The 17987-nt window shown below is 48.3% G+C and overlaps 1 protein-coding gene across 2 annotated transcripts in view; it reads right to left on the reverse strand.

Annotated features, from left to right (window-relative positions):
- Positions 1-17987, reverse strand: part of LOC144728668 (uncharacterized) — a 151025-nt gene that overhangs the window by 18370 nt on the left and 114668 nt on the right. The window contains exon 1 of one of the 2 annotated variants that reach the window (XM_078608254.1): positions 3830-5479. The exons of the other annotated variant lie outside the window; for it this stretch is intronic. Coding sequence (XP_078464380.1) covers positions 3830-4006 — 177 coding nt within the window. The 5' untranslated portion in view covers positions 4007-5479. Of the gene's footprint in view, positions 1-3829; positions 5480-17987 lie in introns of those variants that run through there. 2 annotated transcript variants of the gene reach the window in all.

A 17987-nucleotide genomic window follows, 5' to 3' on the forward strand; every position in this document is an offset into this window, starting at 1 on the left:
GCTGTGGCCTCCCTGTGGCCTCCCTGTGGCCTCCCTGTGGCCTCCCTGTGGCCTCGCTGTAGTCGCCCGAGCCAAAGAGATTCTGCCTCTGTCGCATCAAATTACACGTCCGTGCATTCGTTCCGGCACGACCACGCTTTGCCTTCCCCCCCCCCGAACCATCGCCTCCGCGATCGCGATGGTGCTAGCCGAGCCGGCCGGCCGGCCAGCAACAAGAGACACGGGAATTCCTGCTCCTGTGGGCGTGCGCGGTGTGGCGGGCGCCACGAGCGCATTAGAATCGGTGGCACAGAAATCCCGAAGAATGTCTCACGAACAGCTGACTACAGCCCGACTCCAGTAGCCCCTGCCGAGCCCATCATCCCTCATCCTCCTTGGCGTACTGGCCATTTACGGAGGTCTCTGGGTCCACGAACTTGCAGCAGAAACGGTCCTCCACTGTTGGCGATCATCGTAATAGTTTACTTTGTTTAACCCGTGAATTGTCATAAATATGAGTAAAAATTACTTGACACTTTACGGTAAATGTAACGGCCTCTAGTGGCTGTGAGGAATTCAAATGAACTAATTACAGAACCCACATGAACTAATAAATTGCATACAACGTTTAGCTCTGAGGTGGGGCATATTATAGAGAAATCGGCCATAAATTAACATTCATTTATTAGAAATTGTGGCCATCCTTTTGAAAAAGGCCACACCATAGGAATGTAGAATTTCCACCATTGGCTTAGGTCTGGCAAAAGAGATGGCCACTATCCAATGCCTGATTGAACTAAAGAGACATTGTGTTATTGAAAAATAAAATTAAGATACCTTATTAAAATACCACACAGTGGACGTCGAATATCGTTATCGAGATGCTCTCTAATCAAACGAAATAATATTATTTTTGGTGACCAATTGAAAAGAATGATCTCGCAATGCAAACTGCTTAACTGTTCCTGGTACGCAGCTACACTTTTCAAAGTACTGCAATGTGGGCAGCACTTATTGTATGCGCGCTGCTGAAATGTGGCCTTATTGGAAACGTGACTCTCGCATTACTCAGCTGCTATGGGGTTTTATTGCAGGATTGTGCATTATTTATTTATTTTGGGCAAGCTATGAGCCCCCACCTGGGCATTGCACATCTGGGAAGCCTGGCGTCTGGTTCTTCGGAGAGCGGTCATCCTCTCGAAAGCCTTGCGCGGTTATTTTCCCGATACAGCCGAATAAAGCCCACTGCACCTCCGCCCCTATGGTTGCGGCGATCGGCAGGGCGAGGGAATTCCGTTGCGATTGAGGCATTTTACTGTGTGTGGGTGATGGCATAAAGGCCAAACATTAGCCAATGCTTCCTCCTTGTATTAACACGGTTTTTGTTGTTTAAGCAACACTAAATAAATGTGGAAATAAGTCCAAAACCGCATGCCAGAGTGCGAATGTTGTTTCTGATATTACCTCGGAGCTCTAACTCGTGGGACTTCAACCCGTCGATGCTTGCTGTGCACCCTCTGCGTCCACTCATGAGTAACACAGATGGCTATCTGTCGATAAGTTCGTTGCATATCAAAACTGCACCGCGTGTTATTCAAAACCCCGTTCGTGATGTATTTTTTGTCAGTAATTTATTAAATGCCAAAACTGCAATGTTTTAGCGGTGACAATTCAACTGTTGAAAAGGAATAGCAGCAGATAATAGAGGAAAATACAAATAACACGCAAATACAGCATGATGAGAGTGCAGTATGAGCAGGTACTATATAGTTATTTTAATTAGATACACACTAATGCTGTAACCTGCTTTTGGTGGAAAGATGTTAAATACCTCGCCTGGTGTACAGGAGGTCGTGAGTCCGATCCCGACCCTGATGCCTGCATATTTGGAGTTTGCGTGTTCTCCCCGTGGTCGTGTGGATTTTTCTCTGGGTCCTCTGGTTTTTCCCTCCACATTTAGAATCAACGTGCATTTAGAGTATTCGGCTTACATACATTTACACGTGATACGCCACTTCATTGAGAAATCGTTTGTGACCGGGTCGCTTCTGAAAAGAGCTGTACTGCTCAGTGGGCCTAACCTCGTAAAATAAAAAATAAAGTTTAAGTTTAAATTTATCCCATATTGTTCGTATTGGTTATTGTTGCAACCCGTTCTGGTTTTCCCAGGATCATCCTCTTTTTGAAGAAACCGATGTCCTAGGATATCTGTCTGCGAGTCTTCCCAGGACATTAAAAGTCGCGTTTTTAACCAGTTGTTTCATCACAGTAATAATAGTCCCGCACACCACTCAACACATCACAGTTTCACGTAGTTCGACCCTTATCCGACGTTGCGAGATATTTTTTCTCCCCGTGATGTGTCCCGGTATTTGTTTGTGCCTCAGAGGTGGCAACCCTCGGTGTCGGCGCCTGCGTTGTGACATCCAGGCACAGCACTGGCACCGTTCCAGCTCTCTCGTGCCAAACAATTGCCAATGGAAAACGAGTCCTGACCTTGAAGGCTTTGTCAGCTGAAATAATGACTGTTTCCTCCCCCACCTCCACCCCCCACTTTTGGCAAATACAGTAAAAAAGATATGGTACTCGAGTCATTGCAGAAGATAATGTATGTCTACTTTACCCGATGCATTGCATGTGTGCGTGTATTTTACGATACTGTACGTATACAAACGGACTGTCAAGTGTCTGTGAGCAACATCCAGGATTAGCGGGTACAAAAAGTGAAAAGCTGGCCCCAACATTCGTTGCGGATGAAGTTATTCTGTGTGATTGACGACAGCTTAGCAAAAGTACAATTTAGCAAATGGGTTTTCACTGCTAATATTTGGATGCGTAATTAATGTTTGGATTAGGCCTACGCAAACTATCTAATCAGCTGATACATAATTGGCACGTTAAATGCCGGCACACCACGGGACAATAGATTTGTTTGGCTGTGTCGGGTGGTGGAGGGGTTTGACGACACAGATTGGTTCGGACTCATGACGTGGCCTAACCCAAACATTAATTCTGAAGCTTAAAAGTAGCAGTTGAGGTGGGATTGTTGGGAATGCAGAGAGACAGAGGGCCAAAGAGACCGAACAATAAGTCATTTACACCATGGGGCTCTGGTGAAAAATGAAATGTGAAGACGTTTCTAGATGACAGCAGATGAACAGTTGCCCATTCGTAGACATTTCCCCGCACCTCCGGTTAACACGGTTGGCTACGTACGATGCGAAAGAAGTTCAACATAGATACGTATTGTATAAGAAAAATATTTCATGAACTAATTTGTATTTAGAAAAAAAAAATGTTTTTTTTTAAGTTACCAACACATCGCATCTTGGTTACCTAAGCAGAAGTGTAAAATCGTATTGACGCTAGCGTGACTCATCCACACCTATAGAAGTAACAACATGAGTAAGGAACACGTCGCGAGCTAGGCAATGGTTCTTTCTCGATGTTATTGACGAATGTTTCGAATGCGTTATGTTTCTATAACCACGGCGCTGCCCGGCCGAAAACAACACACTCGCAAAAGGTCCCATAGATATAACTGCTCAACCCGAGCTAGAAATCGCCTTTTGGCTTTCTCTGGTCTGACACTGGTGAGGCAATGCCATAGAGAAGGCCGTCTCTAGTGTAGGCCAATGAGTTTCAAAGACGATGCAAACATTACCAGAGCACGTTTGTTTGCATGTTCGCCACGTGCGCTTAATGCAGACTCTGACTGCTCGCAACAGGTATCGATTTGGCGGTTGAACATCTCAACACATCCTATTTCATCGCCGTAAAGGCTCGAGACCCATTCTTAGTTTACACGCGCTCGAAGTGGTTCATTCCCGGCGTGTCGGAGAGCACGCACCGCGCAGGGCACGGAGGAACGACGGCCGCTGGAGGAGGAGGAGGGCCCCGCGACACCCGCAGAGCCCGCAGAGGCCGCGTCGCGGTTCCTGTTCCCCCAGAAGCTGCCCATCCAGCGGGCGAAGCTGACGTCCTCGTCCTCCGTGTCGTCCTCCCCGCGCCCCAGCTGCTTCAACATTGCAGCGAGCGCCGCGCAGAAACAGCCCGGGGCACCGCACCGCAAGCGCTCGAACCAGCGGCGGGACAATATTCCCTGCGGACGGGGGGCTCACGACCCTCCTCGCGATCACGACGCCGTTCCCAAGTCCTCGGTCAACTATCCGAGACGCGGAAAACTTCAGAAGAGCACTTCTTCTTTGGGGGGGGGGGGGGGAGCAAACACGCACGTACACGCGCGTGCACTCGCGCAGATGCTTGCGTGTCGCGGCGTAAGCTGGCCGGCGCTCGGAGCGGCCTTGCGACGATTTTCGCAGCTCGGTCGCAGGAGCGGCGTTTGGCGATTGTCGCCGCTGACGCCGCCACCGCCGTCGTCGAGTGAACGCGGCGAGCGTCGGGAGCGGCGAATGTCACTCCGCGTCACGGCGCGTCAGCGCGTGCGTCTGTGCGCGTGCGTCTCTCGCGATTCTGTGCGCGTGCGTCTGTGCGCGTGCGTCTGCTCGTGATTCCTTGCGCGTGCGGGCGTGCGGCCGTGTGCTCAGTGTGGGAGAGGACAGCCTCTAGGGCACACTTGAAGCTGCGAGTGCTGATAGAGTTTGTTGACGCGTATTGAATGCTTTAAGAACCGAGGCAGTGCATGCCAACCCAGTTGAGTGGTTTTCTCTCCACTCTCGTCTCTCTCGTTGTTCAATCTCACACAGCCCATCCAGTCTGCGCTTTTCACGTAAATCTATATATATTTTTTGTCAAAGTAACTAAATTTGTTCACTCATTGAGCCGTTTTGCCTGGTTTCAAAGTCATCTACATCAGTTACGGCTCCGTATAAAATCCAGGGAGTGATCCAAGAAAACCCATTTTTGTAAGAGCCGAGCGCTAACATGATGTCCGCTCTCTCCAGAATCATCAGCCATGGTCGATCTACTGCTGGATGACTTCCACCCCAATCCTCCACCACCTCCAACGATATTGCGATGTCCATTGTTTGTAACACCTATAACATTTGAAACGAACCCCCCGCCACCTCTCGTGATATCAATGTTGTGATTTTCCTTGGACGATCTAGGAGTGGGGGGAGGGGGGAATGACAAAAAAATACACAAAAAAACACAATAAGTGTCCACTAGCTACTGCTTCATAATACGAAGCACTCGCACTCAAGACATTGCATCGATTGTTTTGTTATGGTGCACTGCTTTTCACCTTGACATATTTCGTTACAAGACAGCACAGAATTGTTGTCAAGAACACTGTCCATCCATCATCAATCAATGCTGAAGTATACAAAGCACGGTCCATAATGTATGAATAATGATGGTGATGATGATGAATAGAGTTCAGGTGCTTGTCCCTTGACACTCCTTAGTTCCACATTTGTTTCTGTACACTAAGTATGTTTGCAAAGTCAGACTAGGCCCGAGTATAAGTACCCCGTTACCCTGATCTCCTGCCTGCCTTGAGTGAGCTCTTGGGGCTCCGTCACTCAGGCAAGGGACACGGATTGGTGCTCAGACCGGGGGTCTACATTAAGATAGATTACTGATGAAGACGATTGGATTTGAATTGCTAAGCAGATGCCCAAATGTCCAAATGCAAAGCGGCCAGCAACACACAGCACTGTTAAATGTGTAATAGATTAACAGTAAACAGACGTATTAAAATGGGCAAATCAATAAGTCTCTCTCACGTAAACGATTTAAAACTATTTTTTTAAGTCTTAATTTTACCAAGTAAGGCCCACTGAGATATAAAGACCTTTATCAGAAGTGACCTGGCCACAAATGATAGCTCAACTAAGCGGCTTATCACGTGGACATGTGGAGCTGCCAAACGCTCTAAACGCGTGACGTCGATTCTAAATGTGGAGGGGGAAACCGGAGGAGTCGGAGAAAAATCCATGCGACCACCGAGAGAGAGAGAACATGTAAACTCCAAATATACAGCAGGCGCCAGGGTTGTGATCGAACACATGACCTCCTGTATACCAGGCGAGGTAGTTAACATCTCCTAGCCACCGCGGCGTACAGCTCTCCTCGTGCTGGGCGCGACACGTCAGAAATCGGAGTGCTGTTTTCAAAAGTTGCTAATAGGGTAAGGGGTAGTGGTAGGGGTTGGGGTAGTAATAGGGTCAGGGGTAGTGATAGGGGTAGGGATATTAATAGGGTCAGGGTAGTGGTAGGGGTTAGCGTTGTAATAGGGTCAGGGGTAGTGATAGGCGTTGGGTTAGTAATAGGGTCAGGGGTTGGGGTAGTAATAGGGTAAAGAGTAGTGATAGGGGTTGGGGTAGTAATAGGGTTAGGAGTAGTGATAGGGGTTGGAGTAGTAATAGGGTAAGGGGTAGTGGTAGGGGTTGGGGTAGTAATAGGGTAAGGGGTAGTGATAGGGGTTGGGGTAGTAATAGGGTCAGGGGTAGTAATAAGGTCAGGGGTAGTGATATGAGTTGGGGTAGTAATAGGGTCAGGGGTAGTGATAGGGGTTGGGGTAGTAATAGGGTCAGGGGTAGTGATAGGGGTTGGGGTAGTAATAGGGTAAGGTGTAGTGATAGGGGTTGGGGTAGTAATAGGGTCAGGGGTAGTGATAGGGGTTGGGGTAGTAATAGGGTAAGGGGAAGTGATAGGGGTTGGGGTAGTAATAGGGTCAGGGGTAGTGATATGGGTTGGGGTAGTAATAGGGTAAGGGGTAGTGGTAGGGGTAGTAATAGGGTCAGGGGTAGTGATATGGGTTGGGGTAGTAATAGGGTAAGGGGAAGTGATAGGGGTTGGGGAGGCCTGGTCGTAGCTGGGGGCTGGAGGCAGGGAGTATCAGTAGCAGGATGGTGATGGGCTAGGGGAGAAGAGACGGAGGTTGTTTTCAGGGAGGAACGGAATCTGCAGCTCGTTGTTGTTATCGTGAAGATGACCGCTATTGTGCGCTGCAGTGGGAGTTGGTTCCAGTGAAGGGGAGCAAGAAGGGAGACTGGGCGCAGGACGAGGGAGGCACAGAGAGAGAGATGGGTCAGAGTAGCAAGATACGAGAGAAGCGAGATATGGCGGGGGCAGGAATGGAGGATCAAGGGTTAAGAGACCCGTTGCTATTCGCACCGCGAGTGCATTTCTAGGGGGTCGTGAGGTCAGCCGACAGGATCGCGCGGCCACTGCGCCCCGCGCCACGGATCCTCTCCACAGCCCCGGCCTGGGGGACAGGGAGGCGACGTTTGGGCAAGAAGCAGAAACCAAACAAGAACTTTGGGGCCACGAGCAGACCGAGGGGGAACTCGAATTGATAGAAAAACATGTACAGCGGTGACCAAAATTTAATCTCCAATTCAGCGCGACTAACCATACACCAGTCTCTCCCGTCTCTCTGTCGTCTGCATCTCTCTCATCTCTCATAGCCGTCTCTAGCCTACGACTCTCTTCTTCCACCTCTGCACGATCTCTGCCTCTTCCCTCCTCCACAGCTCCATCTCATGTGCATCTCGTTGTTCCGCACTCCTTCTGTCATCCCATGCGGAGGTCACACGCCGAGAGAGGAGGAAGCCGAATGTAAGTGTCCACTGCTTTTAGAGCCCCCCCGGTGGGCCACTGGGCCGCCTCCGCCGCTGCTCGATGGCACCTCGAGCACTCTTCACGCTCCGCGTCAACAGCCGAGCAGCAGCAGCACGAGTGGCGGAGCTCGGCGAGAGGGGGGGGGGCTGGAGTGCATCGTACGCACAGCTGCTCTCTCGTGTTCACCGGACTGAACTGGGCCTGTTCGAATGTCGACCGGACTGAGAAGAGGGCACCGCGGGCAGCGAGTGGGTGGCTTTGATGCGCTCGTGGGAAAGTCTTGCCCCAGACAGGGGCCATACACGGGGGCGGTGCGGGGCCGGGGGAAGAACGGACGGAGCGCATGGTGAACTTTTTTCGCGCCGTACGTAGCCAAACGCGCGAATCGGAGGTGCGGGGAAATATCTGCGAACGTGTGCTGTCATCTAGAAGTAAGGACAACAAACTAAACACAACGATAAGCAGTTATCGAGAATTTAGTTTTCAATCGAGATGATGATTTAAAAGTGCATATCTCCAGTGTCTTCCTAACATCAGAAGGCGGAGCGTTCCAGACCGTTGTTCCAGTCCGAAGAGCGATCCAAACCACACCGCGTGCCCCCCCCCCACCACGCTTTAAAACTAAACTGAAAGTATTACATCTGACACGATGACATCGAAGTGCGGGGGCCCCCCAAAGCAGGGGGCCCGGGCCGGCCGCCCCGATTCGCTGTCTCCTAGGGACGGCTCTAGCCCATGGCAGTGGTCAATCTGATATCCTGGGCGAAAGGCTGTTTTGTCTGAGCATTCTTGTTTTGTCACACTTTAAACTAAACTAAACTAGTTTTATTTTAGCAGGTAAGGCTCACCGAGCTGTACAGCTCTTTTTCAGAAGTGACCTGACCGCAAACGATAGCTCAACGAAGTGGCTGATCACGTGGACATTCATAGCAGCAAAAATACCCAAAACGCGCGTTGATTCTAAACTTTGCTCCGGCGATGTTGCCTTGAGTGTCACGGTGAGAGCACCGTGACACCAGCAGACTTCCAGAGGGCATTCGTTCAACTCCATCTCTTGGCGCGGAAGCTGAAACAACGGGACGCCTTTCTGAAATCCCCCCACCCACCCACTGCCTTTATCCACCCTGCAATGTAAATGGGTTCGCCGCATTTCGTCCATCAGCAGGTCGCACCTTGTGGAATAATGGGGGGGGTACCCCCAAAACATTTGGTCAGCGTGAAAGAGTAGGCCAAGTACACTCGAGAGGGCCTCTCTAGAGCACCCTCCAGCGGAGGCTCTTCCGCCAGCAGTGGCGTGAGCAGGATATTGCAGGGCTGCGCCTTTAGTTGTTTTTACCTTGCTGGCACTTTGCTGCAGGTGGGTGTTGAGCTCCACGGTGTTGGTGGAGAGCTCACGTCACGTTCGTCAGCAGGCCACACTCCACTGATGATACTCAGCAAAGTCAAAACCTGCCAAGCGGTCGACTTGTTTCGACGGTGGCACTGAGATATATTCACACCGTTGAGTTCACTAAAATACTTTAAAGTTGGCGGTTTGACAAACCGCAGTACTGACAACTCTGATAATTCGATCCGCCAATGCCAGGTCATTATCTACACATGATATTATATTGGATTCGCGCTCATCTGCAGTGGTCCATTGGAAATAGATTTGTCTGAATGGACTCAGGTTACAAACGACGACGATTTGCCTAGCAGCTAACAAATTGACATCTTAGGGGCCGTCCATAAATGACGTCACGCACCTAGGGGGGGTGGTCAGACATTTGTGACGATGTGTGACGAGGGGGGGAGGGGGTGAGAAGTGTGAGGTCACATCAAAATGCGCAACTTTAAATAAATATAGACAACACGTTCTACTTAATTAAATAGACTTTTTAATAAATGTTTTCTCCTACAACATCAGAGTGCAGCGCCACGTTAAATACGCACGACAATGACAATAGTTTAAAGCGATTTGAAGCATGTTTTATTTTGGGGGGGGCAGAGCTTTGTAACGTCATATTTTAGGGGGGGGCTGACTTTTTGTGACGCCGTGTGACGAGGGGGGGGGGGTCAAAAATCGTCCAAAATCGCGTGACGTCATTTATGGACGGCCCCTTACACACGGCTGTGCCTTTTGCCGCAATGCTGAAATATGCACACAGCGGCTGGGGGTACAGCGGCGCTCGACTTTCACAGCGGCGCCGAACTCGAACTTTGGATGAGCGGCCTCGGCTGTTTAGTGCCGAACTATTCTTGGTTCAGGGTCGGGCAGATAAACGGGAGGAAGCACTTAAGATTCGGCGTGCATGCCTCGGGCTGCTTGGATAAGTAGGTGGAACAGAGTTCACTGACAGCACCACGAACACAGCCTGCGCGCATGACCTTTGCAAGGATGCACAAATGCACCGCTGAGCAATCTCCCATTACAGAGACGATGCAGGTCATGTGTGTTGCGGAGTTGCATTGTGGGTAACTCTTCGATGCTGGCCAAGATGTTTGGCCAGCATGGAAGAGTGGGCTAAATGTTTTATAATAATCATCATAATTCCACTCAAATAGCGGCTTTTCATCAATGATCTCAAAGCGATGTACAAGGCACAGCAGCAGCAGACACTCAGCATCAAATAGTTATATAATACATTTTAAGAATCTATTCACCAGGGCGCCACGGTAGCGAGATGTTCACTACCTCGCCTGGTATACAGGAGGTCATGGGTTCAATCCCTACCCTGACGCCTACTGTATATTTGGAGTTTACGTGTCTCTCCCTCCTCGTGGTTTTTAGAATCAACATGCGTATTTGGCTGCAATACATTTTCATGCAATAAGACACTTTGTTGATCTATCATTTGTGGCCAGTTCGCTCCTGCAAGAGCGTTATATAGTTCAGTGGGCCATACCTGGTAAAAGAAAAAATAGTTCAGTTGAATCTCTTTTGCACCGTACGTAACCAGCCGCGTCCACTCCAGTGGACGCTCTTCTGCCAGCAGAGGCGTGAGCAGGCAATTGCATGACTGCGCCTATACCTTCACAGAGGTAATGCTCCTTAAGTAGATGATGTGTGCACCATCTTTACAACAACTTTTTGTGTTTAGTTTGTTGTCCTTCTGCCGCACCTCAAGATGAGCACGGTTGGCTATGAATGGTGCGAAAGAAGTTCAACATACACATACCAGCTTCAGGCCAGCACGTCAACAACCCAAGTGCAGCATTGCCTTGGCGCCCACTGGACTCGAGTAGGGAGCTCTTCACGCGGGTTTCCTACGGCGTTGGCTCGAGCCCCCTGGTGCCACCAAGGGTCTGAGTTGTGCAGAGCCAACACCGCTTAGACTCTGGGTTCAAATCTGGGTTGAAGCCACCCACAATGAAACCAAATTCTCAAGTTCAATCAGTTGATGGTCTCAGCCCGGTCACTCACGAAAGCATAAAATCATTCACGTTGAAGTCGGTACATCACGTAACTGATAATTGGTGTTTTACCCTTTTATCTCGAAACAAAACTGACACCTTCCTTACAAAGAGTCATGTTTGCATTGACCACAATACCTGCGGTCGGAATGCAAACAAAACAAACACAACTCTGATAATGTATGCACTGTCCTTGAAATTGATTGGTCCACACCCGAGACAGCTTTTTTTAGAGCCTAGTTTCACATGGTGTTGGACCAGATGACGCCAAAAGGCATCACGTAACTGTTCGTATTTCAGCTGCGAGGACTCGGTAATGTTAGTTTGAGAGCCACGTGATTAATAACAATGTTCTTTGTGGACCCAGAAGGCTGCTGAAGCGACTTCAGCAACAGTCCTGTGATGTCATCTTCTGACATTCGGTGGGGCACTGCTCGCCGTCAGATTAAGGGGTAGAGATATTGATCGTCTCGTCTATCTCTTCCCGTTCTTTACTTTCTCTCCATTTCCTTTCCCTTGTTTTGATATTCCACTTGTTTGTTTTCATATTCCCATTGTTTGTTTTTATATTCCATTGTATGTTTTTATAATCCCCCTGTTTGTTTTTATATTCCCATTGTTTGTTTTTATATTCCATTGTATGTTTTTATAATCCCCCTGTTTGTTTTAATATTCCCATTGTTAGCTTTTATATTCCATTGTTTGTTTTTATATTCCCATTGTATGTTTTATATTCCCATTGTTTATTTTTATAATGTCATTGTTTGTTTTTATCTTCCCATTGTTTGCTTTAATATTCCATTGTTTGTTTTTATATTCCCATTGTTTGGTTTTATATCCCCTTGTGTGTTTTTATATTCCCATTGTTTGTTTTTATATTCCCATTGATTGTTTTATATTCCCCTGTTTGTTTTTATATTCCCATTGATTGTTGTTATATTATTATTTGGTTCTTTCGGTTAAGTCACGTCTAAAGATAAAATAATAAATTAAATTAAATGATAGAATACGACGTTTCGATTGCAACACAAGCAATCATCATCAGGTATAATGAAATAGCGACATAAAATCTAACCAGAAAACTATAGACAGAAATATTAGCAGACAGATATCACCAAGATACATAGCGAGAGCAACACAGGTAACAGAGAAGGGTGATCGTCTCTGTGGGGTGGCCTTAAATAGACAGAGGGGGGGGCGGAGGCAGAGAGAGGGAGGGGGGTTAGAGAAAAAATTAGCATATCAATGAGTGGTCCACAGACAAGGCAAGTAAGCCTGAAAATCAGGAGAAGTACACACTAAAATTAAATAACCTAGTAAAATATCGAAATGTAATGTAGGTTATTTAATATCGAAATGTAATGTAGGTTATTTAATTTTAGTGTGTACTTCTCCTGATTTTCAGGCTTGCTTGCCTTGTCTGTGGACCACTCATTGATATGCTAATTTTTTCTCTAACCACCCTCCCTCTCTCTGCCTCCGCCCCCCCCTCTGTCTATTTAAGGCCACCCCACAGAGACGATCACCCCTCTCTGTTACCTGTGTTGCTCTCGCTATGTATCTTGGTGATATCTGTCTGCTAATATGTCTGTCTATAGTTTTCTGGTTAGATTTTATGTCGCTATTTCATTATACCTGATGATGATTGCTTGTGTTGCAATCGAAACGTCGTATTCTATTATTTAATTTAATTTATTATTTTATCTTTAGACGTGACTTAACCGAAAGAACCAAATAATAATTCCTGCAGTCACGAAAGTTCTAAAATTAAGATTGTTGTTATATTCCCATTGTTTGTTTTTATATTCCATTGTTTGTTTTTATATTCCCATTGTTTGTTTTTATATTCCCATTGTTTGTTTTTATATTCCATTGTTTGTTTTTATAGTCCCATTGTTTGTTATTATATTCCCATTGTTTGTTTTTACATTCCATTGTTTGTTTTTATATTCCCATTGTTTGTTTTTATATTCCAATTGTTTGTTTTTATAGTCCCATTGTTTGTTTTTATATTCCCATTGTTTGTTTTATATTCCCATTGTTTGTTTTTATATTCCACTAGCGGAAGTACCCGGCTTTGCCCGGGTGAAAAATATATTTCTTAAAAACCTTACATATATATACACAGATACTAAGGTATTGTCAAAGCCCGGTGGGCTGTTTGTAAGAAATATATAAGAGGCTTTCACAAGTCCAAAAAGTTTTAGAAAGTGTGGGGTAAATAGTTGATGTCAAAAGGTTTCCGAAAATTATGGTCTCCCCCCCCCCCCCCTCAAAAAATATCTTTACCCCTCGTAGGTATATATACTAACAACACCTTACATACAACAGAGGAAGAGGTATCTATTGACTCTGTAGTAGTATCTACTGACTGTACCGGAGTATCTACTGAGCCAGTAGTAGCTACTGACTGTAGTAGTATTTAGTGACTGTAATAACTACTGACCATAGTAGTATTTACTGGGCCTAAAGTAGTATCTACCGACTATATACTCGTAACGACTAACTGTATAGTATCTGCTGACTCTATAGTTGTATCCACTGACTATAGTAGTAACTACAAAATCTATAGCAGTATCTACTCACTCTATAATAGTATCTACTGACTCTAGTAGCTACCCACCGTGGTAGTATGCACTGACTGTATAGTAGTATATACTGACTATAGCAGTATTGACTGACTGTAGCGGTATATACTGACTGTTTTAGTATTTACTATAGCGGTATCTACCAACTCGATAGCATAATCTACTATCACTACAGCAGTGTATACCGACTGAGGTCGTACCTGCTATCACTACAGCAGTGCATACTGCTGTGGTGGTATCTGCTATGATGAGAGGAGTACATATTGTGGTGGTGGTACCTGGTATGATAACAGCAGTACATACCGAGTGTGGTGGCACCTGCTATGACGACAGCAGTACATACTGTGGTGGTACCTGCTATGATGACAGCAGTACATTCTGTGGTGGTGGTACCTGCTATGATTACAGCAGTGCATATTGACTGTACTCATCATTCACCCTCACCATTCACCACTCACAACTCACCCTTACCACTCATCCTCACCACTCACCACTCCCACTCACTATTCACCATTCACCCTCACAACTCACCACTCACCAATCTCCCTCACCAATCTCCCTCACCAATCTCCCTCACCTCTCACCCTCACCACTAACCCTCACCACTAATCCTCACCACTCTCCCTCACCACTCTCCATCACCACTCACCACTCACTCTCACCATTCACCCTCACCATTCAGCCTCACCACTCACCCTCACCACTCACCGTCACAACCACCACTCACCCTTACCACACAACCTCACCCTCACTACTCACCATTCATCCTCACCAATCAACACTGACCAATCACCACTCACCACTCTCCACTAACCCTCACCACTCAACCTCACCACTCACCCTCAAAACTAACCACTCTCTCACCACTCACCCTCACCACTCAGCACTCACCCTCACCACTCAACCTCACCACTCACGCTCACCACTCACCCCTCACCACTCACCACTCACCCATCACCACTCACAACCGCCACTCACCCTCACCGCTCACCACTCACCCTGACCACTCACCACTCATCCTCACCAATCACACCCTCACCAATCACCACTCACCCGCACTGCTCACCCTCACCACTCACCGCTCACCCTCACCACTCACCCCTCACTAATCACCCCTCACTAATCACTACTCATAACCGCCACTCACCCTCACCACTCAACACTCACCCTCACCACTCACCCTCACCACTCACCCTCACTACTCACCACTCATCCTCACCAATCACACCCTCAACAATCACCACTCACCCTCACCACTCACGCTAACCACTCACCCTCACCACTCACTCTCACCACTCACCACTTACCCTCATAACAACCACTCACCCTCACCGCTCACCACTCACCCTCACTACTCACCCTCACCACTCACCACTCATCCTCACCAATCAAACCCTCACATATTACCACTCACCCTCACTGCTTACCCTCACCGCTCACCACTCACCCTCACCACTAAACCTCCCCTCACCACTCAACCTCACCCTCACCACTCACCCCTCACTAATCACCACTCACAACCGCCACTCACCCTCCCCACTCACCCTCACTACTCACCACTCATCCTCACCAATCACACCCTCACCAATCACCACTCACCCTCACCACTTGCCACTCACCCTCACCACTCACCCTCACCATTCACCCTCACCACTCTCCCTCACCACTCTCCCTCACCAGTCATGCTCACCACTCACCATCACTACTCACCACTCACCCTCAACACTCACCCTCACCGCTCACCACTCACCCTCACCACTCACCCTGACCACTCACCACTCATCCTCACCAATCACACCCTCACCAATCACCACTCACCCTCACTGCTCACCCTCACCACTCACCCTCACCACTCACGCTCACCCTCACCACTCACCCCTCACTAATCACCACTCACAACTGCCACTCACCCTCACCACTCACTCTTACCACTCACCCTCACCCTCACAACAACCACTCACCCTCACTACTCACCCTCACTACATATCCTCACCAATCACCACTCACCCTCACCACTCACCCTCACCAATCACCACTCACCCTCACCACTCACCCTCACCACTCACCCTCCCCACTCACCCTCACTACTCACCACTCATCCTCACCAATCACACCCTCACCAATCACCACTCACCCTCACCACTTGCCACTCACCCTCACCACTCACCACTCACCCTCACCATTCACCCTCACCACTCTCCCTCACCACTCTCCCTCACCACTCACCAGTCATGCTCACCACTCACCATCACTACTCACCACTCACCCTCAACACTCACCCTCACCGCTCACCACTCACCCTCACCACTCATCCTCACCAATCACACCCTCACCAATCACCACTCACCCTCACTGCTCACCCTCACCACTCACCCTCATCACTCACGCTCACCCTCACCACTCACCCCTCACTAATCACTACTCGCAACCGCCACTCACCCTCACCACTCACTCTTACCACTCACCCTCACCACTCACCCTCACAACAACCACTCACCCTCACTACTCACCCTCACCACTTATCCTCACCAATCACCACTCACCCTCACCACTCACCCTCACCAATCACCACTCACCCTCACCCTCACCACTCACCCTCACCACTCACTACTCACCATCACCACTCACCCTCACCATTCACCCTCACCACTCACCCTCACCATTCACCCTCACCACTCTCCCTCACCACTCTCCCTCACCACTCTCCCTCACCACTCACCCTCACCGCTCACCACTCACCCTCACCACTCACCCTGACCACTCACCACTCATCCTCACCAATCACACCCTCACCAATCACCAATCACCACTCACCCTCACTGCTCACCCTCACTGCTCACCCTCACCACTCACCCTCACAACTCACGCTCACCCTCACCACTCACCCCTCATTAATCACCACTCACAACCGCCACTCACCCTAACCACTCACCCTCACCACTCACCACTCATTCTCACCAATCACACCCTCAACAATCACCACTCACCCTCACCACTCATTAATCACCTCTCACAACCGTCACTCACCCTCACCACTCACTCTTACCACTCACCCTCACCACTCACCCTCACAACAACCACTCACCCTCACAACAACCACTCACCCTCACTACTCATCCTCACCACTCATCCTCACCAATCACACCCTCACCACTCACCCTCACCAATCACCACTCTCCCTCACCACTCTCCCTCACCACTCTTCCTCACCACTCACCCTCACCAGTCACGCTCACCACTCACGCTCACCACTCATCCTCACTACTCACCCTAGCCACTCACCACTCACCCTCAACACTCACCCTCACCACCACCACTCACCCTATTCCCGTTTTAAAAACTTACGTGTCGCCAAGTATGCTTGAGGGTGATTGGTGATTGGTGAGGGAGAGTGGTGAGGGTAAGTAGTGAGGAATAGTGGTGAGGGTGAGTTGTGAGGGTAAGTGGTGAGGGTGAGTGTGAGTGGTGAGTGGTCAGTGATAGTGAGTGGTGAGTGATAGTGAGTGATAGTGAGTGTTGAGGGTGAGTGGTGATGGTGAGTGAGGGAGAGTGTTGAGGGAGAGTGGTGAAGGTGTATATATTTTTACCTATGATGACAGCAGTACATGCTGACGTTTTGTATGTTAAATGTAAAAGCTAAATGTGTGAATGTGTGTGTGGGAAATGTTAAGCAAACGTGGCAGGAATAGGGCGATTCTAAAGGAATCTACAACCTTCAATGATTCCTTTGCGCGATTCAAAGAATCGATTCCTGGCGCGTAGGAGGTTTCCATATTTAATTACAGAGTTTTATTTTCATTGGTATGTTATGTTTTAAAGTTTTCAGGAGTTTTTAATTATATTTTTGCCCCGGTCAACGCCGGATATTTCCCATTCGTAGCAGTTTACATCGACTCTATAACAAACTTATATTAAACTGGAACAGGGCGATTCTAAATGAATCTACAACCTTCGATTCCTTTTCGCGATTCAGAGAATCGATTCTTGGCGCGGTCGGGTTTAGAATTTTAATTACACAGTTGTATTTTCATTGGTATGTTATGTTTTAAAGTTTTCAGAAGATTTTAAATGTATTTTTCCCCCAGGCAACGCTGGGTATATCGAGTTTATACCACAAAGTCGTCGCCTGACAGAGTTGCGTGTCGAGGCCTCGTACCGTGCAGAGCCTCCGGCCTCGCCTAGATTGCCCACCCGGCTGAGGCTGGGTACTGGGGCCGTTACCCCCCCACCCCCCCGCGCTACAATAATACTGTCTAATCGCTATAATTTTATTATCTACCGACCCTATAATAGTAATTGCACACATTGGGGTGGGAGGGGGAGTGAAGAGGACGTAAAACTTTGATGAATTTACCTCAGAGTCGCGTGTTAATGCGTGCGCATATTTTTAACGGGAATTAAAAATGGCGTCCACCCCGCAGCGAAGGCGTTGCTACCCGTTGCCAGGGGCAACCGCCGTGGTTCGCGCCGGTCGGCAATATTAAATAAATAAATAAA

This window comes from Lampetra planeri, chromosome 29, assembly GCF_965212315.1.
Source record: "Lampetra planeri chromosome 29, kcLamPlan1.2.h2, whole genome shotgun sequence".
Taxonomy (NCBI): Eukaryota; Metazoa; Chordata; class Hyperoartia; order Petromyzontiformes; family Petromyzontidae; genus Lampetra; species Lampetra planeri.